The sequence below is a fragment of the Jatropha curcas genome, chromosome 7 (genome assembly GCF_041381405.1).
Source record: "Jatropha curcas cultivar XTBG-Jc1 chromosome 7, XTBG_Jcur_1.0, whole genome shotgun sequence".
Classification (NCBI taxonomy): Eukaryota; Viridiplantae; Streptophyta; class Magnoliopsida; order Malpighiales; family Euphorbiaceae; genus Jatropha; species Jatropha curcas.
The window spans coordinates 17,305,894-17,332,836 of record NC_143157.1 but is presented as its reverse complement, the minus strand read 5'-3'; the positions used below and the strand labels follow the sequence as shown (position 1 = coordinate 17,332,836).

General features: G+C 33.5%; 1 protein-coding gene and 2 long non-coding RNA genes across 3 annotated transcripts; 1 reads left to right on the top strand and 2 right to left on the bottom strand.

Annotated features, from left to right (window-relative positions):
* Nucleotides 1-1,799: 1,799 nt before the first annotated feature.
* LOC149494818 (uncharacterized) lies at nt 1,800-11,050 on the bottom strand. Its single transcript, XR_016321579.1, has 3 exons — nt 10,305-11,050; nt 9,495-9,560; nt 1,800-2,068 (listed from the first exon to the last, which is right to left on the bottom strand). It is a non-coding gene; the product is annotated as an uncharacterized LOC149494818 (long non-coding RNA).
* Nucleotides 2,241-8,772, top strand: LOC149494819 (uncharacterized). The gene is made up of 3 exons (XM_089723986.1): nt 2,241-2,526; nt 3,807-4,618; nt 8,761-8,772. The coding sequence occupies exons 1-3, from the start codon at nt 2,520-2,522 to the stop codon at nt 8,770-8,772; spliced, it is 831 nt and encodes a 276-aa protein (XP_089580112.1). The 5' UTR covers nt 2,241-2,519.
* A 4,604-nt stretch (nt 11,051-15,654) lies between the features above and the next one.
* On the bottom strand, nt 15,655-17,974 carry LOC149494817 (uncharacterized). Its single transcript, XR_016321578.1, has 2 exons — nt 17,456-17,974; nt 15,655-15,810 (listed from the first exon to the last, which is right to left on the bottom strand). It is a non-coding gene; the product is annotated as an uncharacterized LOC149494817 (long non-coding RNA).
* Nucleotides 17,975-26,943: the final 8,969 nt, after the last annotated feature.

Genomic DNA, 26,943 nt, shown 5'->3' with positions numbered 1-26,943 from the left:
TGTCTAGGTTCCTCTTCTAGTCAAAGTAATTAGGACCCTCTAGCTTATTTCGGATGAGAATGGCGGTAAGAGGGTTAGATGAAGTCATATCAAATCTGAGATACATTATATTCATAAAATCATCATCACTACAATATATTAATAACATAGTAAGACTGAATTTAAAACTATAGTTGCAATATCTCATATAATTAGAGAATCATACAATTGCACCTATATTAAAACTCAACAAGCTTATACCAACAATCAGGAACAATATCTCAATGGGAAATATTACTACTCATTGTAAATGCTAATCAAATAATGAAGTATATGAAAGAACAATTTTAGTCCTACAAAACATAACAACAACTCAGATGGAGAGATATTGCTATTAATTATAGTCAAGTATATTCTATTACCTAAACTAATTCCATTTGCCCCTTAAGTAAAATATTCAGATAGAGAATAAATCAATATGGACAAACACCAGAAAACTGTACTTAGTGAACTTATTACACAACTAATCCAATGTGGAATTAAAACAGGGTTACTTCACGTACAACTAGTAATAGAGACTATAGGATAAGTTCAGTACCCTACCCTCATCCACTTGAAAAAATATATATATTTTTAATTTTTGTCTCTCATGGATACTTAGTGACCTAAAACAAGTATTTACAAAAGAATTGCATAAAAGAAAATTTTAAAAAATTCTAAAAAATTGATGAAAACAGAAAAATGCCTGAAAATCCATCTAAAAGACCTCAGATGGGTGAAAAATGATGGACATCACAACATTAGCAGTGTGATTTGATTAGTGGATCGTTTTCGATGTCTCCACCAAATTTCAGCTCAATCAGACAACATTGCTATTTTTACAATTGTTTACCAATTATGGCAAATTTGGTTTTGGAAGACAGCAACACCTATAAATGTTTTTTAAAAAAATTGCTACTGATTAATCTAATATACTGCATCTCCAATTAAATCACAAATAGACAAATTTAATCACAGTAATAATTGTTTAACAATAAGATCAAATTTTAATCAAACTAGGGTTCTAAAAGCTAGGGTTCCACTACTTTTATCTATATTCGATTTCAACCACAGCAACAAATCCAAACACGATTTAATCACAGTAACAGATCTCTACGAATTTAATCATAGTGATAGATCTTTTAAACAGGAACACTATAACTCTAATCTTTTTCTATGATATAGATCACATATATACTTTTGAAACTAAAATATGCAATTTGATAATAAAAATTGGTTACATATATTCATGCACAGAGGCTCTGATACCAGTTGATGAAAAAATCATACAACAGAAGCCATAAAAAATGCATATGCATAATATACAAGCGAACCACAGAGGTACAAAAAGCGTAAATCAAAGTTATGGAATCATAAATACCTCTTAACCGAAAGAAATCAACACTGGTTTTGATTTTACTTCCACGCAATAGTTCCTGCGCCAACAGCTCCTACTCTACTGAAAACGCACTATTTTTCTCTACAGTCTTATGTTATGTGACCTAGGCTATTTCTTTGGAACTGTCTAAGTGGGCAGACGTTGAGAGGCTAAATGAAAATAATAAAATACTGACGTCTAGTGTCACGACCCGTTTCCGTGGGCCGGACCGGCACTAGGGCCTAGGTAAGCTTAAGGCCCCCGAGGCCCGTAGTAAGCCTAAATTATTCAAACTGTCTACATGATTCTCCTAATTTCAACAAAACAGTAAGCCCATATGACTTAAAATATAAGTTTTATAAAATTTTCAAACATCTGGCGCAATATCAAATAATACATAAAATTTAACCAGGGCCTATTCACAATAACTCATAATCACAATAAGGGCTTACTAGTTTACCTACAGTTAATTACACAATAATTAATTTATAGCGTAGTGCTAACAATAAGGCCCAATTTAAATACACAACCCTATAACTGCGGAGTTCAATAATCATCTGATAATAGAGTAATTTATACATCCAAAATTTAATAACAGAAATATAAAGTTTACATTTACAACTCTGCGGAGAAGATTGCAGAGCTTCAGTCGAATCAGCTGCTTCCTAGTACCTGGGAGGTTTGTTGGGGGGGGGGTGAGTTTTGCAACTCAGTGAATAATAATAAATAATACACACCACATACAGTCAAGCAAAATGCACCCTAGTATACTGAATGTGTTGGATTTAATTTTCTATTGTGGGCTTAATATGTAAAATTAAATATGTACAGCAGTCTAATTGTAAAGTCAATTTCAAATGTGGTCTTGATTGTGAATAATTGACTATTGAGGTATCAACTAATTATAGATATTAAGTGTAGAGACCATTATATAATTCCTATTTCGTTAAAGGACCGAAATAGGAATTGTACTAACCCTACAGGTATATAAAGGTCGTGGTCCCCAGAGGAGTTGAATACGATTCAGTTTTACGTTCCTTTCGTACTGCTTCCGCAAAATCGATTCTTCAATTCTCTGGAAGGCTGCAAACCTAATTCTACACATCAAGATCGACGAACAACGATGTCAGGTACGCAACCTTTTCTTATTCAATCTATTTTGTTGAATCTAGTGGTGTGCATGATCTAGGTTATTGTGGAATTATTTGAGATTAATTCTTAACAAGTGGTATCAGAGCCTTGTGCATAATTGCTAGATTTTAGATTGATTTTCGTATGTTTTTATTTGTTTACCCTACTGTTTACGGATTGAGGGTTTTGTTTAATTAAAAAAAAAAAAAAAAATTTTTTTTTCTCACTGTTCTTCGGATTCCCCAAGAACAAGTAAGAGGTTTTGAACAAACGCCATTGACGATTAATTGTTCGTGTGATATTTTATATATTTATTTATTTATTTTTTTTTTGCCGGATTTTGTTTAAAAAAAAAAAAAAAAAAAATTCAGATCGTTTTTTGGTTGGCGGCGGACCTGTTATCGTTTTTGTTTTTAGGGTTAGGGATGGCAAATTACAGTTAGGTCCCTGGAAACTTTCGGTTTAGGCCTTTAAGTTTCTGTAATTTCGGATTAGGCCCCTAAGTTTCTGTAACTTCAGATTAGGCTCCTAATTTTCTGTAACTTCAGATTAGGCCCCTAATTTCCTGTTTTCTTTCGTCTAGACCCATGGATATATATTTAATTAAATTAGATCCCCAAACTTTATTTATTCAAATTTATTTAGTCCAATTTTATAACTTAGTCTCTAATTTAGTGACTTAAAGACTAGATTATAATTTTTTTTTAGGCTAAATAATTTTAGATTATTAAATATTTAGACAATCAATTCATTTAATTGCAATTGTTTTGTTTTAATTACAATTAAATGAATTAATTTGTCGACTTGAGATTAAAATTTGGAGTGATTAAGTCCCTATTCTGTTTGATATTTATTAAAATAAATTGATTTGATCAATAAGTCACCAAAGTGACCTCTATTGCTTGAATTGATTTATTTTAGAATATTAGACAGGTGTATTAGAATTCGTTGCGGATAGTTAATCGGCCCAAAGGAAGGTTGCTATCTGGCTGAGTTTTGAATACATGTTGGCAATAAGTATGTGATAATTGTTTGATTATTTTCATGACAATGATATATCGGCCCAAAGGAAGATTTATTATTTGTCAGGACTATGTTATCAATATTTGATTGCTGCGTTGAGATACTAATTACAAGTTAATGTTTTACATCCAAAGATGAGAATATTAATGTTGTGTCTGTATCTTATTTCCATTTTTTGATCTCTACTTATGTGAATTGTTTCATTTGTGGATTGTGAGCTTATACTTATCTATTTGTTTATTTTCTCCGATGTCAGCTAACATGTCATTTAATCCTGATTGTGTCCCTAAACTTGAGGGATCAAATTTTGAGTCTTGGAAATCAGACATTATGATCTTTCTGGGCTGTATGGATTTGGATCTTGCATTCAGGATGGACGAACCTGCTCCTCTTACTGATACGAGCACTGATGTTCAAAGGGTTCAGTATGAGAAGTGGGAGCGTTCTAATCGCTTAGGTCTGATGATCATGCAGAAAGGAGTCCCAGAACATGTTCGAGACTCTGTCTCAGCTGAAAAGAACAATGCTCAAAACTATCTTGCCGAGCTGGAGAGGGCTTATGTCAAGAATGACAAAGCCGAAGTGGGAACACTTTTAGGAAAATTAACCTCCATGAAGTTTGCTGGCAATGGTGGTGTTCGGGAGCATATTCTTAGCATGTCTCAAATTGCAAAGAGACTGAAGGCGCTGGGTATGGCTTTACCAGATGACCTTTTAGTCCATATGGTTATGAATTCTCTTCCTTCTCAGTATGGACAAATTAGGACTTCCTATAATTGTCAGCCGAATAAATGGACTCTTAACGAGCTCATTTCTCATTGTGTTGATGAGGAGGAAAAGATGAATTCTAACAAAAGAGAGAGTGCTCATTTTGTTTCTTCAGCTGGGAAGGGTAAGAACAAGAAAAGAAAGAGGCCTTCTGCAAAGACTGTTGAAAAGGCTATTGAGAAACCTGCTGCTGCTACTGCTGTAGATCCAGTACAAAAGAAGCCTTATGTGCCAAAATGCTTCTTTTGTAGAAAGACGGATCACTTGAGAAAGGACTGTCCTAAATTTGCTATTTGGCTTGCAAAGAGGGGTAAGTACCTTGTTTTAGTCTGTTGTGAAGTTAATTTAACTTCAGCTCCTAAAAACACTTATTGGATGGATTCTGGTGCTACCGCTCATATAAGTGTTTCATTGCAGGGCTGCCTCAACTACAGAAAGCCAACTGACGGTGAAAGATACGTCTATGTGGGAAATGGCGATCTGGTTGAAGTAGAGGCAATTGGACATTTTAGATTATGTTTAAGTACTGGCTATTTTTTGGATCTTATAGATACTTTTGTTATTCCCTCTTTTAGAAGGAATTTGATTTCTGTTTCCTTTTTGGACAAATCTGGTTTTCATTGTTCTTTTGGAGACAGTGTATTTACTTTATCTATGAATTCAAAAGTTTTGGGTACTGGTTGCTTGAATGAATGTGATAATCTATATATGTTAGACATTGATACTAGTTATCATGAATCCCTGCATGTTACTACAAGAGGTACCAAAAGAAAGTTGAATATTGATAACTCAGCTGTACTTTGGCATAGACGTTTGGGTCATGTATCCAAATCAAGAATTGAGCGTCTTGTTTCTGATGGTATCTTAGATACACTTGATTACACAGGTTTGGATTCTTGTATTGAGTGTATTAAAGGAAAACAGACTAAACAAAAGAGACTAGGTGTCATTCGGTCATCCAATGTTTTAGAACTGATTCATACAGATATTTGCGGTCCATTCCATATTGCAACTAGAAATGGCCAAAGATATTTTATATCATTCATTGATGACTATTCTCGTTATGGTTACTTATATCTCATTCATGAAAAATCTGAGTCTTTGGACGTGTTTAAATCTTATAAAGCCGAAGTTGAAAATCAACTAGGAAAGAAGATTAAATCTGTTCGATCTGACCGTGGTGGTGAATATTATGGTAAATATGACGGTTCAGGCGAACAACGTCCAGGACCTTTTGCGCTTTTCCTACAGGAATGTGGAATTGTCCCTCAATATACAATGCCTGGTACTCCCAGCATGAATGGTGTATCTGAGAGACGTAATAGGACTCTTATGGATATGGTAAGGAGTATGATTAGTCATTCTACTTTACCAGAGTCTCTGTGGGGTGAAGCGTTAAAGACAGCAGCTTATCTTCTCAATAGGATTCCATCTAAAGCAGTTGCTAAAACACCTTATGAACTTTGGACTGGACGTAAGCCTAGTCTAAAGCATCTTCATGTTTGGGGATGTCCAGCTGAAGCAAGGCCTTACAAGCCGAATGAAACAAAACTGGACTCCAAAACTATCAGCAGCTACTTTGTTGGATATTTTGAGCGGTCTAGGGGTTACAAGTTTTATAATCCTACTTCCAGAACTTTTTTTGAAACGAGAATTGCAACATTTTTTGAGGATGTTGATTTTGGAGGGAGAAATAAAGAAAGAAACATTGTCTTTGAAGAGGAACCAAGTAAGGATGATTCGGTTCTCATTCCTTTTGTTGTTTCTGATAGCGTACAGACTCCAGTTGCTCCTGTAACTATTCAAGATCCAATTCAAGACAATGCTATTCTTCCTCAAGAACAAATTCAACAACCTCAAGAATTAGAGCCTGTTCAAATGCCTTTGAGGAGATCTACTAGGGAGAGAAGAAGTGCTATTCCAGATGATTATATAGTGTTTCTTCAGGAACATGAGGATACTGTAGACATGATAGATGATGATCCAGTTAGTTTCTATCATGCCATGCAGAGTTCTGACTCTCATAAGTGGATTGAGGCAATGAACGAAGAGTATAAGTCTATGCAAGACAATCAAGTTTGGGATCTTGTTCAATTACCTGAAGGAAAGAAACCCATTGGTTGCAAATGGATATTTAAAACCAAAAGGGATTCTCAAGGTAATGTGGAGAGATATAAAGCACGTCTTGTAGCAAAAGGCTTTACTCAAAAGGAAGGGATTGACTATAAAGAAACCTTCTCTCCAGTTTCTTCGAAGGATTCTTTTAGGACAATCATGGCCTTAGTTGCAAATCTTGATCTTGAGCTTCATCAAATGGATGTTAAGACTGCGTTTCTCAATGGCGACATTGATGAAACAATATATATGGTGCAACCAGAAAGTTTTATAATTGGAGATCCAAAACATCTGGTATGCAAATTAAAGAAATCCATTTATGGACTCAAGCAAGCTTCTCGTCAATGGTACTTTAAGTTCAACCAAGTAATTGTCTCGTTTGGTTTTGAGGCAAATGCTGTTGAAAATTGTGTGTACCATAAGTTTAGTGGGAGTAGGTTTATCTTTTTGGTCTTATATGTGGATGACATACTTCTTGCTACTAATTGTAAAGTCTTGTTGCATGAAACCAAAGTTTTTCTTTCAAAGCATTTTGAGATGAAAGATTTAGGTGAAGCTTCTTTTGTTTTAGGGATTCAGATACATCGAGACCGTTCTCGAGGTATTCTTGGATTATCACAAAAGAGCTATATTGATAAAGTGCTCAAGAGATTTGGTATGCAGAATTCTAGACCATTGGATACCCCTATTGCAAAAGGTGATAAATTTAGTAATCAACAATGTCCAAAGAGTGAACTTGAAATTCAGGAAATGGAAAAGGTTCCTTATGCGTCAGCTGTAGGAAGTCTTATGTATGTTCAAGTTTGTACTCGTCCAGACATTTCTTTTATAGTTGGCATGTTAGGTAGATATCTCAGCAATCCAGGAATGGATCATTGGAAAGCAGCCAAAAGAGTCATGAGATATCTTCAGAGGACTAAGGGACATATGCTCACATATAGGAGATCAGATCAGCTTGAGATCATTGGGTATACTGATTCTGATTTCGCTGGATGCCAAGATAGTAGAAAATCCACATCTGGCTACGTTTTTCTATTGGCTGGCGGTGCTATTTCTTGGAAGAGTGTGAAACAAACTCTAGTGGCAACCTCCACCATGGAAGCTGAATTTGTAGCATCTTATGAGGCATCCAATCAAGCTATTTGGCTGAGAAACCTTGTCACTGGGCTGCGTGTAGTAGGTGGAATAGAAAGACCACTGAAGTTGTATTGTGACAGCAGGTCAGCCGTTTTATTCTCCAATAACAACAGGAGCTCTTCTCGATCAAAACACATTGAGATTAAGTTCTTGGCTGTGAAGGAGAGGGTACAGAGTGGACAGATATCCTTAGAGCATATTGGAACAAACTCTATGATTGCAGATCCGCTTACAAAGGCAGTGATACCGAAAGTTTTCCATGAGCACACCGCTCATATGGGTATCGTTTTGTTTGAGACTGTCTAGTTTTAGTGGGAGTTTGCTCTTTATGTATACATTATGTTTTTGAATGCTCTATTTTGTTTTGGATATGTTTTATTATGAAATTTTGTTGAGTACTCATTTTGGTTGATGGTTACACTCTGTATTACTATTATTGTTTTGCTTGATCTCACTTTTGTTGGTGACCAGTTGGAAACAGACATGATGATCACATTGCATGTAGTTTTCATGCTACACTTCTATAATGAATCTATGTCATTTAGGGATATTGGTAATGTAGTTGATGATGAACTTAGTCATGAGATCTATGGCGGATGTTTCTTCAGCTCTTTATCAATATAACTAATGGACGAGATTGTTTTTGGATACCTTGTATGACTGCGTTTGTTGAGCTCATTTTGGTGTATGTATTTTATTTAACATATGTTCGCCCAAGTTGGAGATTGTTGGATTTAATTTTCTATTGTGGGCTTAATATGTAAAATTAAATATGTACAGCAGTCTAATTGTAAAGTCAATTTCAAATGTGGTCTTGATTGTGAATAATTGACTATTGAGGTATCAACTAATTATAGATATTAAGTGTAGAGACCATTATATAATTCCTATTTCGTTAAAGGACCGAAATAGGAATTGTACTAACCCTACAGGTATATAAAGGTCGTGGTCCCCAGAGGAGTTGAATACGATTCAGTTTTACGTTCCTTTCGTACTGCTTCCGCAAAATCGATTCTTCAATTCTCTGGAAGGCTGCAAACCTAATTCTACACATCAAGATCGACGAACAACGATGTCAGGTACGCAACCTTTTCTTATTCAATCTATTTTGTTGAATCTAGTGGTGTGCATGATCTAGGTTATTGTGGAATTATTTGAGATTAATTCTTAACAGAATGAACATACAACAGTCAATCATATGACATTACATCAGCACCCACAAACAATATCACCTTCAAATAATCACATCACGTGGAAATTAGTCAGTGGAGTCACCGAAACCCCCGATGATCCGCCCTCCCACATGGCTCATCCTCTCACATGTGCACCAGGGAGCCGATCCCCCATACTGGCTGATCGGTCTAATCCTCACTTGACCAGCCTCTCATTGTTTTTCCATTCTCTCTATTCTTTTCCATACCAACAGGAGGTAACCCGGTCGTCCCCATCAAATCTAGATCATCAGGCGCTCACAACAGGAGGCCACCCTGCGAGCTGCGATCAAATCTAGATTATCAGGTGCGCCCAATAAAGAAACTAACCTGTGGTTTTCCATATCACACAGATCATAGCAGTAGGTGCACACGGGGGCGCCGATCTCCCATTTACCCGGCCAAATTTCATATCATATTCAGGATCCATATCACATATGCCATTCTCACAAACCCATGGTGACCCACTTCATCCCAATTCCACACAAACAAATCACAGTATAGTTACAGCACAAATAATCAGACATTTCATTCATCATAATACACCAATTCCATCCAAATGCACAATATATAAATATAATTATAGTGATCGTAACATAATATATATGATAAAATACTTATAATATATTGTAAATATATAAATAAAAATATAAGGTTTATAAATAAATGTTATGCAAATGCAGTGTTGATATGCATTATTTATTATTACTCACAGTGATGGAGAGCGAAGTTCTAGCTTTGATTCTGTCCTGGAGGAGCACTAGATGGACCCGGGCGATCTAAGCAAAGTAAGAATGACACAAAGAAATAATTCTATCAGACAAAATATTTCTTACCACTCTAAGAATTTTATTTTATATTCTAGCTTTTCTACGTAATTTACTCTCGAGATTTAATTTATTTATTTATTTATTTTTTTTATAATAATTTATATTTCTACCGAACACTATTTTATTTATTTCCTTTTGACTTGTATTTTATTTCCTACCGAAATTTATTTTATTATTTTTTCTTCTACCGAAATTTCTTTTATATTTCTACCGAAATTTCTTTTATATTTCTACCGAAATTTCGGCAGCATCTCCCCTAAAAATTGGACTATCCACCTGTTAAAAATATCAACAATATCAAATATTTCCAAACCACACAGCCCATCCATCGGGCAATCAATCAAGTAACTTAATCCCGTCCTCCACATTATCCATATCAACATTAATTCATAAATTCTTCTTTAATTCCATAAACCATAATTTCCTACAATTTATTTATTACTAAAACTAAATTCTTTAATTAACCAAGTAATTTTAATTAATCAACACTTACTTTATAACTCAATTAACCATTCATAATTGCTAAGTCAATTTAACTAAATTAATTAACTACAAATAATGAATTTAATTCATTAGCTAATATTACTAAAATTAAATTAATCAACTAAAAGTATGAAAATTAAGCTAACTAAAATGACTAAATTTAGACTATCATGAAAAAATTAAACTAATATTTCTAACATTAAATTATACCCAATATCTTACTGCCGGAATGAAGAGCAGGTGGAGGCTAGTGGCCGGAGGTGCGCTGGAGCAGCAGTAGGGCTGCAGTGGCGTCGGCGGAGGTGACCGATCGGCGCGCTGGAGCGGCGGCAGTGGCAGTAGCGCCTTGACAGGGCTGTGGCGCTGCTGTAGGTGCGACAGAGGAGCAGCAGTCGCGATCTGGGCTTGCTGGCGCGACGTGGAGCTGCTCTGTGAAGGTGCGACTTGCAGCAGCGAGCTACAGCAGTAGCGTGCGGTGGTCGATCTGCTCCAACTTGCAGGCGCAGCACAACAGTAGGGAAGAAGAAAGAAAGAAAGGAAAAGAAAAGGAAAGGAAAGAAAAGAAAGAAAGGAAGAAGAAGAAAAAGAAGAAGAAGAAGAAAAGAGGAGGTGGAGGAGGAGTGGTGGTCGGAGGTGGTGTCGCTGGTGGTCAAGAAGCGCAGAAAAAACGGGGGAGGGGAGTGAGGTGTGTGCTAGAAATAGAGGAAAAAAGAAAATTCTAGATGGTTTGGGTCCAACCGGTTCGATTCGGTTCGGTTCGGCCCAAATCTTCGGTTTCCAATTGGTTTACAGGTTTTTCAATCGATTTTTGGTTCGGTTTCCCACAGAGTTCACATTAAAATATTAAAATAAATTTCCAAGCTGTCGGTTTATTAAATTTAATTGGAAAATCTTTGAAAATAAAAATTCGAGTTGTTTCAGTCTTCCCCCCTTAAAAAAAATTCGTCCTCGAATTTTGAAAATAACAAGAAACTAAGATACAATAATTGTTTACGACAATGGTGGTTATGCTTCTCACATAAAGTTGCAAGTTCGTTAGTCAGAGTGGTGAATCTAATTTTTCTTAAATTTAATAATTAAGACAAACCAATGAACAGACCTGGGAAGAAAATCTAATTTATAGAGAGGGTAAGATGATTATAAGATAAATCCATCCCTAAAGTTAATTTAAATGTGAATCATACTATGTCTACAAGTTGTCACCTCAAGTCAAATATTCATAACTTAAAGCACAGATTCGACACTAATATTCACCTTTACACGTAAGAATTTTATTCACTTATAACATCTGCTCAAGTAAGGGTTATTGATCTCATTAGCTCTATATCATGTGTCCTTACATTGATGTATCGTCATTTATTCTCTCACTAGCTATCATAGGCAATGATCATCACTCCATAAGAAACTCATACACCAACCCATTATGTAATCTTACAGATATAAGAATCCACATATTCAATCAAATTTATTACTATTCCAATTTAGAATCCTTATTATTATTATCAATTCTACCATTAAATACCATTCAATCCTTTCCAATTAAAGAGAACAAATTCATGGCATTACTACAAGCTTATTTCAAACAAAATCATGACATTTCTCTAGCTAAGTGCTATCAACTGATAGGATATACTGACTTCTATCCCAATCTCATCACATATTTATCAACTTAACTATTTTCCAACAAAAGATATATAATTTATTCTCAATTCCTACTAATGAGAATTCTCATAAAAACAAATAATACATCGACTATATAGAGGAAATTTCAATTCACAATCAAGTCTCTATTTTAGTTATTAACCTCTCTATCCTTCTTCCCGAATTATCATATCATACCATTTCTTAACTAATTATGACAACAACTTATGCAACTAGCCAAATTAGTTGTTGCCATGCCGGATAATTCTTAATTTATTTTCTAAAATTCGCAAACACAGTTCTATTATACTCCATTCCATCATGAAATCCAGTCTACATTTTTTTTTTACAAGCTTAATCAAGATGTAAAATTCTCCAAACCGTAATTTATATCCAATTTACCTAGGTCTACGTATCCAAAAATCCTAAACAAGTAGTGCCTTTGCTCTAGCTAAGTATGAGATTAAGGATATTAAACCTATAATCTAATTCCTGATTACACTATGTCCATTGTTTTATGTTTATTCTTAATCCCATGAATTCTTAAAGAATATTCAGATAATAATATCATAGGGTTATTCCTTTTCTCCAAGTCTATCATAATGTCTATCACCTCCAAAAATTGTAAAATTTATACCTAATACGATCTAGGAAGATTTTCAACCTTAATTATGTTCTCTCTATATTCTTTACTCCAAACAGGGTTAATAGCTCATTGAATTCCTCAACATCTGAGTTTCAATGTACCAGTCCTCAAATGCACCTAACTAATTAAATATTTCCTTAAACCATTAGATATGTCGCAAACTACCATTTATAACACAATTCTATTCATTCAATCATAATTGCTACCAATTGCTAAGGAATTCAGAGTAGGTTTACATTGACTCTACATTATGTATCAATAATTTTCGCTCTAATTGGTACCTCAATAGTCCCATGAGCAATTTGAATTGATTAGTGATCTGATCGACACACATGAGTTGGCACTCCAATATAATCAAGATGTAGTCTTAGACCATCTTGTTATCACATCCAATAAACCTCTAGTTTATATCCTTAGTCTTCAAACACTAACATGTATTCTCTTCATTAATTTGTTAAAACTATCCCAAATTCACCTTTTCCTTCTTATACCAAGTTTCACTGTTCCATGCAAATGGTAAATTAAAACTCAGCTTGCTTACTAATGAATGAAAATACTCTAATTACCTTCATGTTCTACCAAGGACATAAATATAACTTCCCTTCTTTATCTAATAAAACAAGCAACTTGCAAAAGTTGCACTAATTAATAGAAATTCCTTATTTTAATTGCTTTACGTCAAGAAATTAAATTTATTTACATTCGTTGTCATCTCAAGCTAAGTCCCGTGATCCTTTATCAACTATTATTCCAACTAGATGCTATCAAATTACAGTAGTCAAAATTCTCTTCTCTCTTTCTCTCCAATAGAAAGTCTATCTTTCTTTCTGAATATAAGTACTAAATTCTTTTGTCATCGGGATTACAATCCTCGAATCATTTATCTATTTGTTTAACATAAGACATTCAATAACTTCCTACCTTTGATCTCTTTTTAGATTTAAATTTACTATTTATGAACCACTAAATTCTCGAAACTCACCTCGCAAAGACCCGATTAACTCAACTCAAAAGTTTGGTTATAACATTATCAATTATTTATTTAATATCCTATTAGAATTATCATCAACAGTGATAATTATTTTAAACCTCAAAGCCATTTTTCCTACCTTCAATAGTATACATGTTCCATTATTCTATCTTTAATAATATTTCGCTCCTTTTTTGTTTAACTACATAGTCTTAACTACTTATTCTAAAACATCTGTTAACTTTCTAAATTTTTATAAATTTTAAATTTATTTACAGCATAAAATTACTATTTATGATCATTTAAATTCTTAATATCCACCTTATCTCTATTTATTTATTTTTTTTTTTCATCAATATAACAAGAAACTTTACAATTACACAAATATTATTCTCCTTCAAATTATATTCTAATTATCATTTTCTAATATAATTATCACCCAACATAATAGCGTTCCAATCCCAAGTCCACTAGTTTCCTCTATTATCTTTTACTTTCATTTTATTATACTAGATCCATAAACTTAGTCTGGCTTATTAAACATCCTACATATACTAGGGTCCTACTTATGTCCCGTCTAATACACTCATGAATTCCCAAAGTATAGAAGTCTTTATCTTAAAGCTGCTGAGGTATCACTATTTCTAGTTTTATCAAATCTTGTTACCCATAATCCTTAATTTATTAAACCTCTAATTGCTGACTATCCTCATTTAAATCATATTAATTTATGCCCTTCACGTTTCTGTAATTGATTCTTTTCTTAATATCCAAACAATAACAGGACTAGATCCATCCTTACTTATCTATTTCATTAGTATTATATCAATTCAATAATTGGACAATTATCTCTCCATGTCCGATGTCATTCATCAATACACTTAATCATCATAGCCCACTATTTACATAACATAAGTACCTTAATTCCCTTATGGAGTCATTAACTCCTTCTCAGATCATAGAATCTCCCATTAAACAAAAATCATTGTTTGTAATTCACATACCATCGAGTGTGCAACAATTATTTTAAATATCAAAAGGCTAAATACCATTAGATTTAATTCTTACTTGTACCATATTAAACCATAAGATGCCACAATCCACACAATATCCACCACTAAGTACATCATGATTAAAGTAGTTTATCTTTTACTAAGAATCACAATTTACTTTTCTTATAACCACAATAATTTATATTATTCCCTACATTCATACACTTGAAACGAAATAGCTGATGAATGCTACAATACACTTTGTCCCACCAAGCAGTAATTACTCATAAATAAAACTCACTTCATCTAATAATTCCACCAATATTATTCTTTATGAAAAATACTCATCACCAATTATTATACCAAATCGCACCAAATCCTTCAACATTCAAACCTTATAAAAATCATGTATATCCATTCCATCCAGAAAATATTTATCTCAATAAATATAAGAAATTCCACTAACCAACATCATGTAAATTTCATCAAATTCATATACTCATTCAATACTCTAATTAAATAGATTCTGATGTCCTCGAATCCGAATCATTTAGTTCTCTTGTTAAATAATTAGCAACTCATTCTCAATTCCGCAAGCACACCTATACACACATTCATGCATTCTTAAATATGTATTCCACATTCAACACATATTAAATAAAAATAGCACACTTACAGTATTTGACTTCAACTTATTAATCATATGTAACTTATCTTCTTACATAATTTATATATGAATATTATTTATTCCATAGAGGGATTTTTATATATATATATATATATATATATATATATATATATATCATCCCCTTAGCATCAGTAACCAAATCACATCTCTAAAGAACAAGGATACAAATTTAATTATACTAAACAACTTGACTTTAACCTAACTGCGAATAACGCTGAAGGGGAAAGCAAGGAAGACAATGTCAAGACATGACAGGAATTACTCCGTAGTTACATCTAGACTTATGAACTTTTGCTCTGATACCACCTTTGTCACGACCCGTTTCCGTGGGCCGGACCGGCACTAGGGCCTAGGTAAGCTTAAGGCCCCCGAGGCCCGTAGTAAGCCTAAATTATTCAATCTGTCTACATGATTCTCCTAATTTCAACAAAACAGTAAGCCCATATGACTTAAGATATAAGTTTTATAAAATTTTCAAACATCTGGCCCAATATCAAATAATACATAAAATTTAACCAGGGCTTATTCACAATAACTCATAATCACAATAAGGGCTTACTAGTTTACCTACAGTTAATTACACAATAATTAATTTATAGCGTAGTGCTAACAATAAGGCCCAATTTAAATACACAACCCTATAACTGCGGAGTTCAATAATAATCTGATAATAGAGTAATTTATACATCCAAAATTTAATAACAGAAATATAAAGTTTACATTTACAACTCTGCGGAGAAGATTGCAGAGCTTCAGTCGAATCAGCTGCTTCCTAGTACCTGGGAGGTTTGTTGGGGGGGGGGTGAGTTTTGCAACTCAGTGAATAATAATAAATAATACACACCACATACAGTCAAGCAAAATGCACCCTAATATACTGAATGAACATACAACAGTCAATCATATGACATTACATCAGCACCCACAAACAATATCACCTTCAAATAATCACATCACGTGGAAATTAGTCAGTGGAGTCACCGAAACCCCCGATGAGCCGTCCTCCCACATGGCTCATCCTCTCACATGTGCACCAGGGAGCCGATCCCCCATACTGGCCGACCGGTCTAATCCTCACTTGACCAGCCCTCTTATTGTTTTTCCATTCTCTCTATTCTTTTCCATACCAACAGGAGGTAACCCGGTCGTCTCCATCAAATCTAGATCATCAGGCGCTCACAACAGGAGGCCACCCTGCGGGCTGCGATCAAATCTAGATTATCAGGTGCGCCCAATAAAGAAACTAACCTGTGGTTTTCCATATCACACAGATCATAGCAGTAGGTGCACACGGGGGCGCCGATCTCCCATTTACCCGGCCAAATTTCATATCATATTCAGGATCCATATCACATATGACATTCTCACAAACCCATGGTGACCCACTTCATCCCAATTCCACACAAACAAATCACAGTATAATTACAGCACAAATAATTAGACATTTCATTCATCATAATACACCAATTCCATCCAAATGCACAATATATAAATATAATTATAGTGATCGTAACATAATATATATGATAAAATACTTATAATATATTGTAAATATATAAATAAAAATATAAGGTTTATAAATAAATGTTATGCAAATGCAGTGTTGATATGCATTATTTATTATTACTCACAGTGATGGAGAGCGAAGTTCTAGCTTTGATTCTGTCCTGGAGGAGCACTAGATGGACCCGGGCAATCTAAGCAAAGTAAGAATGACACAAAGAAATAATTCTATCAGACAAAATATTTCTTACCACTCTAAGAATTTTATTTTATATTCTAGCTTTTCTACGTAATTTACTCTCGAGATTTAATTAATTTATTTATTTATTATTTTTTTTATAATAATTTATATTTCTACCGAACACTATTTTATTTATTTCCTTTTGACTTGTATTTTATTTCCTACCAAAATTTATTTTATTATTTTTTTTTTACCGAAATTTCTTTTATATTTCTACCGAAATTTCGACAGCATCTCCCCTAAAAATTGGACTATCCACCTGTTAAAAATATCAACAATATCAAATATTTTCAAACCACACAGCCCATCCATCGGGCAATCAATCAAGTAATTTAATCCCGTCCTCCACATTATCCATATCAACATTAATTCATAAATTCTTCTTTAATTCCATAAACCATAATTTCCTACAATTTATTTATTACTAAAACTAAATTCTTTAATTAACCAAGTAATTTTAATTAATCAACACTTACTTTATAACTCAATTAACCATTCATAATTGCTAAGTCAATTTAACTAAATTAATTAACTACAAATAATGAATTTAATTCATTAGCTAATATTACTAAAATTAAATTAATCAACTAAAAGTATGAAAATTAAGCTAACTAAAATGACTAAATTTAGACTAACTATCATGAAAAAATTAAACTAATATTTCTAACATTAAATTATACCCAATATCTTACTGCCGGAATGAAGAGCAGGTGGAGGCTAGTGGCCGGAGGTGCGCTGGAGCTGCAGTAGGGCTGCTGTGGCGTCGGCGGAGGTGACCGATCGGCGCGCTGGAGCGGCGGCAGTGGCAGTAGCGCCTTGACAGGGCTGTGGCGCTGCTGTAGGTGCGACAGAGGAGCAGCAGTCGCGATCTGGGCTTGCTGGCGCGACGTGGAGCTGCTCTGTGAAGGTGCGACTTGCAGCAGCGAGCTACAGCAGTAGCGTGCGGTGGTCGATCTGCTCCAACTTGCAGGCGCAGCACAACAGTAGGGAAGAAGAAAGAAAGAAAGGAAAAGAAAAGGAAAGGAAAGAAAAGAAAGAAAGGAAGAAGAAGAAAAAGAAGAAGAAGAAGAAAAGAGGAGGTGGAGGAGGAGTGGTGGTCGGAGGTGGTGTCGCTGGTGGTCAAGAAGCGCAGAAAAAACGGGGGAGGGGAGTGAGGTGTGTGCTAGAAATAGAGGAAAAAAGAAAATTCTAGATGGTTTGGGTCCAACCGGTTCGGTTCGGTTCGGTTCGGCCCAAATCTTCGGTTTCCAATTGGTTTATGGGTTTTTCAATCGATTTTTGGTTCGGTTTCCCACAAAGTTCACATTAAAATATTAAAATAAATTTCCAAGCTGTCGGTTTATTAAATTTAATTGGAAAATCTTTGAAAATAAAAATTCGAGTTGTTTCATCTAGGTTTAGCCTAAAAGTCTCTTATATATTTTCTCAATTAAAATTACTATTAATATATATATAGTCACGTTTTGCAATATTAACATTAAATTTAATTAACCTCTTAATTAATTCTAAATAACACGAACACAACAGGTTCCTATAAGAATAAAATTAATAAGGCGACCTTATAATAATAATGTATCTATACAACCTGTAAAACATTATTATAATAAATTATGAATTATTCCACTAAAAATTCATAATTGAACTCCTTATTAATTTCGAATTTCCAAATATTAAAATATATAAACTCCCCATATTAAGATTACAGATACCTGTCAATTAAATTAAATTATCAACTATTTAATTTAATTCCCCAAGAATTCTACTTAATTTATTTCATGTGTCAGATACAAAATCCACATGCAAGGTTTTACATAATGAAAACTTATAAATTTTTCATGGGTATCATTAATCCCTATACCTACATGAACTCTATCAATAAATTGATATTTTACAAATGCACATTGTTATTGTCCAATTCATAGAGTTTATTGCCCCATAATGAAACTCACCCTTTTAATGAATCAAAACAATAGATAACATACATTGCTAATAACAATCAAATCAAGATTAAGAGTAATTAATATATATTTATTAATGAGCTAGAGAATTTATTTTATTTAGTTATTCTCTACTTGGTCCACGTTCAATACATACAATATGCACCAACATAAGAAGTTAGAATTTAATCATTCTTATAATCAAGATAAACTACATATAATCCTGTGCTACAATTATACCGATGGTTTGTCAGCTCCACATTAGATTGTGAACAAATTTTATATCTCATATGAACAAAATGATTTAATCTTCTATGCACAGAATAAACTTTATATATCAAATCATCTACTAGTATAAGATGAAAGACAACAATTATAAATATACCATAAATGATTTATTAAATGTAAATCTCGGTTTCAATTATAAGAAATAATAGCTATACTATTACAAAAACATGGTCAATAGTATAAACTCTGTCATATACAACATTGTTTCTCTAAAGAGAGGGTAGCTCTTTAAGCAATAAAACCTTAAAAAGCTAAACATAAACACAATTTTATTTTCAAAATAGTTTTTGATATATTAGAGGCTATCAATATTGATAATGAATTTCTATTAATAGATTTGTGTGGAAGTAAGATGATGAAGGGAGAGAGAAAGGTAGAGAAGAGGATGGTACAGATGAGGAAAGAGCAAAGGAAATAGAGAGGAGAGAAATGGAAAAAAGAAACAAAGAAATATCGGTTTAAATAAATGAATTTAGATATAATCATTTATAAATTTTTAAATAGAATAAATATAAAAGAAGAAATAGGCATATCAACCCCTTACGCCTAGGCATGGCCACGGTTCCGGAACCGAACCGAAATGGTCCGGTTCCGGTTCCGGTTCCGAACCGTTCGGTTCCGGTTTCGGTTCCGGTTCCGATCCGATTACAAAACCGACGGTTCCGATTGGTTTTCCGGCGAATTGCATAATTTTAAATTTTAAATTTTAAATTTTGGATACCGGTTTAAAAAAAATTTTATGTGAACATAAAAAATTAAAAAATACAGTTAAAAAATTTTAAAATATGAAGACCGGTTAAAAAAAAAATTATTTGAACATGAAAAATTTAAAAATACACCTAAAAAATTTTAAATTTTGAAGATCGGTTTAAAAAAAAATTATTTGAACATAAAAAATTAAAAAATACACCTAAAAAATTAAAAAATACTTCAATTAAATTTATTTTTTTAAAGACTTGAATTGTTGAGTGTTGAACATAATGATTTTTTTTTTAAAAATTTTGAACTGAATTTTTTTTTTTTTAAGTTTGAACAAAATTAAAAAAAAAATGGGCTTGAACTTAATTTTTTTTTTGTTTAAAAAAAAATTAAGTTGCCTACGTATCCTCTTGGGGTTTAGAGGAATCAAAGCCCACGTAGTTCTTACTTACCTTATATCAATTTCACCTCTTTTTACCTTAATCGCTATTTGCACCACTGGTTGATGTTCCCGTTGAGGACCCATCGTATAAATCAAATAAATCTTCATTTTCTTTTGGATTTTCTTGGGCTCTTAGTTCGGCTTTGGTCCAATCATCCACGCACGCTTGTGCTTCTAATGAATCGGGTGTCATACGAGATCGTGTTTCATCAAGTATGTTACCTCCTTGACTAAAAGCTTGTTCAACCGCAACAGTGGAGACCGGAGCTGCTAAAATTTGTTTTGCAAGTAAAGAAAGAATTGGAAAAGTATTTGCATGACGACTCCACCAATCTAAAATTGGAAAATCTGCATCTGCATAATTATCACCAAACTCAAAAGAAGTTGTTAGATAATTGTCAAATTCAGAAATAGAACTGGATTCCCTTGTTCTTTTTTGTCTTTGCAATAAAACTTGTTGAGCAACATCAACACCACTTACCCTTTGTGTTGAAAATTATGGAATATTAGATTGAGAAGAAGTAGAAATAGAAGTAGATGAACTAGAAATTTGAACAAATTCATTATATAATTGCATAATATTTTGTTTAACTTCATGCACTAGTACATTTATATTAACATTATCTTCTACATCAAGATTTAATACGTCATAATAAATAGTCAAATAATCACATAAAATATCCATTCTACATCTAGGATCAAATACAATAGCAACAAGATAAAGAGGTGGTATATTTTTAAAATAAGATAACCATTTTTTTTTCATTGAAAAAATACAATCTTTTAATAAATCATCATTTTGAAATTCTTGTAGTGCAGTAACAATATTAATACACATAGGTAAAAATAAATTAGATGTGGGATAATAAACTCCACTAAATTTATAGGTAGCATCATTAAAAATTTTTAAAATATCTAAAATTTTTGCACAAATCTCCCAATTTTGTGGATATAAATTAATATCCTCAATATTATTAGTAACAAAAAAACATAATAATTCTTTATAAGAAAAAGACTCGTTTAGTAATTCATATGTTGAATTCCAACGAGTTGGGACATCCCTTGGAAAACGTTTTGGTCTTTTATTATTTTCTTTACAAAATTTAGCCCAACTTTTCATCACTTGGGGATGTGTCCATAAATATGAAATAGCTTTTTTAATTGGAGAAATAAAAGAATCAAGAATTTTCAAACCATCTTGTACACATAAATTTAAAACATGGCATGCACATCTTATATGAAAAAATTTACCACCAATATTTGGTTCACAAATTTTTTTAAGTTCAATAATTGATCTAGTATTTGCAGAAGCATTATCAAATGAAATAGAAAAAATTTTTTTTATCAACCTATATTCATCTAAAATTGAAACAATTACTCTATAAATATTAATTGCAGTATGTTTATCATCAAAAACATGAAAACCAATAATTCTTTTTTGAATTTTCCAATCATCATCAATCCAATGACATGTAATACCCATATAAGAATGCATTTGCCAATGATCACTCCAAACATCACAACAAATTGAAACACGAATTTTCAATGGAGAAAATAAAAGTTCTAACTCTTTTTTTCCTTTGTTATATAAAGAAATAATAGTTCGTTTTACAGTATTTCTTGGTACTCTTTTAGCACAAGGATTTAAAGCTTTTTGACAATAATTATTAAAACCTAATTTTTCACCAAAACTAAAAGATAAATGTTCCATAGAAATCATTTTTGCTAATTCTTCTTTTTGTATTTTATCAGAATATTTAAATAAAGAAAGGTTAGAAGCGTACCCGGAAATTTGTTGTTGAGACCGATCAACTCCTATTTTTGTTGGATGTTTTGCCTCCAAATGCTTCCAAAATGATCCATAGCCGCCCGCTTGTTTAAATTTATAAGATTTTCCACAATAATTGCAAATTACATCGTACATTTTCTCACCTTTGAATTTTTTTGTGAAATGAATGGAGAATATGTCGGAACTTTGTCTTGCTCTTCTAACAATTTTTGCTCGTTGCTCTTGCTCTTGCTCTTCATCTTCTTGAAATTGCTCATTAAATTCGGATTCTTGAGTTGGAATATCCAAATTTTCATTTGGAAAACCTTCAAAATTAAATTGGTCGGGAATCATATCATAGATGTCGTTTGTAGGGATAGATGATTCTCCAATTTTTCCCTTGCCCTTACCCGAATTTGAGTTTCCTCCACTTGCCATTATATGATAATAAAATATAATTTGGAAAATTGAATAAAAAAAATTAGAGAGAATAATTACTTAATAAGAGATATTGTAGAGTAGAGAAGAATAAATGAATAATATAGAGTAGAGTGTAGTATATTGTAGAGAGAGTAAGTAGAGAGTGTAGTATATTGTAGAGAGAGTAAGTAGAGAGAGTTGAGATTTTTTTGTAATGAATTTGTAAATAAAATGAGGTATTTATAATAAATCCAAAAATTCATTTTTCCAAAAATACCCTTAAAACTAGCCGTTATATAGCCGTTTATGGCTGTTGGGAGGGGTAATTAAGACATTTCACAAAAAAAAAAATCAAAAATCTGACAGTTACAATGGCTAGAACCGCCGGTTCGAACCGGTTCGAACCGGCGGTTCTAACCGGCCGGAGAACCGGCGGTTCCAGTCCGGTTCCGACCGGTTCTCTGGAACCGCCGGTTCTGGTTCCTCATTTGCAGGAACCGGAACCGAACCGGATTTTTCCGGTTCCGGTTCCGGTTCGTCCCGGTTCCGGTTCTCACCGGTTCCGGTTACGGTTCCGGGCCGGTTCGAACCGACGGTTCCGGTTCCCGGAACCGTAATTTGGCCATGCCTACTTACGCCAATGGAAAATTGATTTATAAGAAATAAGTTGAATGGCTGGACTGGCTGCACGTGTAGCTGATATTGGGCTTTTCAACAGTGACTGCTGTGGCTGTGAGGTAAATTATGGTGGGGATGCGTCCATTAGACCGGAAAGGAGGTTGGTCAAGAATGGAACTGGACTTTAGATGTTGGCAGTGCAAAAATAAAAAATATAGTTTAATTTTAAATTTTAGAAGGGCCTATAAATATTTTAGAAAAAATATATAAAATTTATGAGGTAATTTTAATTTTAAAAAACTTGAATAGGCCACGGCTCTCAAACTGCATTAACGCTATCTCCTTTTTATTTAAAAATTTAAAGTAAAAAATGTATTTTTAAACTCCTGAATTTATCGAGTTTTATCTATTAATTTTCTAAAATTTTATTTGTTAATATTAAGCTAATCAATTTTTTATTTTCGTTAAAGTTAAATTCTTATTTAACTAGTTCATGAAATGTACAACCATTATTTGATTAGGTCTTCTTCAGCTGGGAGAAGGAAAACAATGTTAATAGAAAGAAATATTTTTCTTTGAAAATGAAAAATAATCTGACATCATTTTCTTCTGTGTTTTAGCTTTTATATACTTTTATTGTGGTCTCCATATGAGAATAGAGATTTTCCTATGCTACATTATATTATTATTGAATCTATGGCTAGTAATTTTGATTTGCTCTTAATTAAATAAGGGTTTAATTTTAATAAATAAAAGTAAAACGGTTCAATATTTATAAATAAAAATTTAAGAGTTTAATGGGTATAACTCGATAAATTCAGTATTTTGCTGAAATTTTGATCATATCTATACAGAAGGCTATAGGAAAGAAGAGATGATCGTATTGTCATTAGTATGCTGTTTAAATACAAGAAGAGTCCTATACTGAATAGTATATGGTTACAAAATAAATTACAACAGAAATTATCTATCCATAACAACCTAAACAAACTTTATCAATATCTGTTAACTCTTATCTCCAATACTCCCCCGCAAGATAGAGAATCCATTGTGGATTCCTATCTTGGCCCGATTTTGTTGAAACTTTACCTTAGACAGAGATTTAGTTAGCATATCAGCCAACTGATCTTTGGAAGAAATGTGTGTGACCCTAATCTCACCTCTTTGGACCATTTCTCGGACAAAATGAATATCAATCTCCAAATGTTTCATTCTGGTATGAAACACTAGATTCTGACATGTATACATAGTAGAGATATTATCACAGTAAATAACAGGGGTGTCTACTGCTTGTCCGAGTTCTCTTAGCACGGATGTAACCCATTTTACCTCAGATGCTGTACTTGCAACAGCACCATATTCAGCTTCTGTGCTGGACCGAGCAACTGTCCTTTGCTTTTTAAAGCTCCAACTAATTGGAACCTTACCAAGATATAAGATAAATCCGGTTGTTGATGTTCGATTCGAAGGATCGCTTGCCCAATCAGCATCCGAGTATGCATGAAACCCACAAGCAGCTTGCTTCATGATTGAAATTCCATAATAAATTGTGGATTTCAGATACCGTAGTAGTCTCTTTAACGCCAGCCAATGGTCGGCATTCGGATGTTGCATATACTGTGATAATTTGTTCACAGTGAAAGCGATGTCCGGCCGAGTGAGATTTAAATATTGCAATCCTCCAATTAATTTTCGATAGGCAGTAGCATCAATAGGTAAAGTCTCATTTTTTGATTTTTGGAGCTGTATATTCGAAGCCATTGGAGTAGAAATCTCCTTCGCACCATCCATCTTTGCTTGCTCAAGCAATTTCCAAATATAGTGATGTTGAGTTAAGAAAATCCCTCCATTTATTTGTCGCACATCCATACCAAGAAATAATGACAGTGGTTGCGGATCTTTCAGAGAAAAACACTTCCCAAGTGCTTGCACAAAACTCTGAACAAACCCATTGTTATTTCCAGTAATTACTATGTCATCTACATAGACAAGAAAATAACAATATACACCATCTTTAATATAATAAAAGAGGGAATGATCACATGCCGATAACCGAAAACCATAGGCAACAGTAAAAGCTCTTAAAGCTTGATACCAAGCACGTGGTGCTTGCTTTAACCCATAAAGTGCTTTAATCAACTTACAAACATGTGTGGGTTTTGTTGGATCTTTAAAACCTGGTGGCTGCTGCATATAAACATCTTCTGTCAAAGGACCATGTAAAAATGCATTATTCACGTCCAGTTGAACAATTGGCCAAGCTTTAGTAATTGCTAGAGTAAGCACCAACCGAATTGTCACTGGTTCGACAACTGGACTAAATGTATCACTGTAATCAACACCAGGTCGCTGACTATAACCCCGAGCAACTAGTCTTGCTTTGTATCTCTGCAAAGATCCATCGGCATTTTTCTTCACCCTGAAAATCCATTTACGACTGACCAGATTATAAGCAGAATCATATGGAACAAGCACCCAAGTATTATTATCAAGTAATGCATTAAACTCTGATGTCATTACCTGTCGCCAATCAGGAATAGCTAAGGCTTGTTTAACTGAACTAGGTTCTGGTAATGAAGGTAAAGGATGCTTGGTAACTGAATTTAAAACTTTTGGCTTGAAAATATTATTTTTGGAACGTGTGACCATACGATGAAGATTAACAGGTGTTGGAAATGACTGTATGTCAACACTAGGAGGCATAGACTCAATCGGTGTTGGACTTAAAGACACAGGAGCAGTAGAACTTGAAATAGACTCATCCACAGACATATTCGACGAAAGAAAAGGAACAATAGAAGTAACTGGTTCAGTAGCAAAATCATACCAACTAGTCTGAGATAAATCTGTAGCCGAATTTTTTTTAGAAAAGGGAAACTTATTTTCAACAAACTCAACATGGCGAGACTCAAAAATTTTCCCAGATTCAATATGATAACAAAGATAAGCACTTTTGTTTAGTGAATATCCTAAAAATACACAAGGAAGTGATCGATTATCAAACTTATTTTTCATGTATGGTTTGAGACATGGATAACACAGACATCCAAATACTCGTAAAGAGGTATAATTAGGATTTTGACCAACCAATTTTTCATAGGGAGAGACTAGTTTAAGAAGATATGTAGGTCACCGATTTATTAAGTAAGCTGCAGTACGAAAAGCAAAACTCCAAAAACTCATGGGTAAAGAGGTTGTTTGTAACAAAGTAAGCCCTATTTCAACTAAATGGCGATGACGACGTTCAGCCGCACCATTATGTTGAGGTGTGTGAGGAGGAGTTTGCAAGTGATTGATTCCCTGTTGTTGAAAATATTTTTTAAGAGCAACATACTCCCCCCCCCCATCAGAATATATAGTTTGAATTTTGGAGTTAAAGGTGTTTTCTACAAGCTTTTGAAAGATTGGAAAAAATTTCGATAACTTGAGATTTTGTTTTTAATGGATACAGCCAGATATATTTTGTGAAGTGATCAACAAAAATAATATAATATCGAAATTCATCCAAAGAAATTTCTAGTGCAGGTCCCCACATATCAGTATAAACAAGTTCTAATGGTTTGCTACTAACAAAAGAAGATACTCCAAAAGGTAACCTATGACTTTTATTACAACGACAAGGATCACAGACACTATCCTTAATAACAGTCACAGGAATATTAAGTTTAGAAAAAACAGAATGAAGAATTTTCGAACTTGGATGTCCAAGCCGTTGATGCCATGACACAGAAGATAATCGAACATGATGACTTTCAAAAGAGCCCATACTGCGAATCTTATAAAAAGACTGATCAAGGTTGCCTTTGTACAGGATCTCCCCCGTAAACTGATCCTTAATAAAATAAAAATGAGAGAAAAATTCAATGGAAACTTGGTTAGAATCACAGAACTGAGGAACAGAAATAAGATTAGATTTTGCTTTGGGCACATATAAGACATTTTGAAGAAGACACTTTTTCGATGGTAAGGACACAATACCAGAACCAGTTCGAGTTA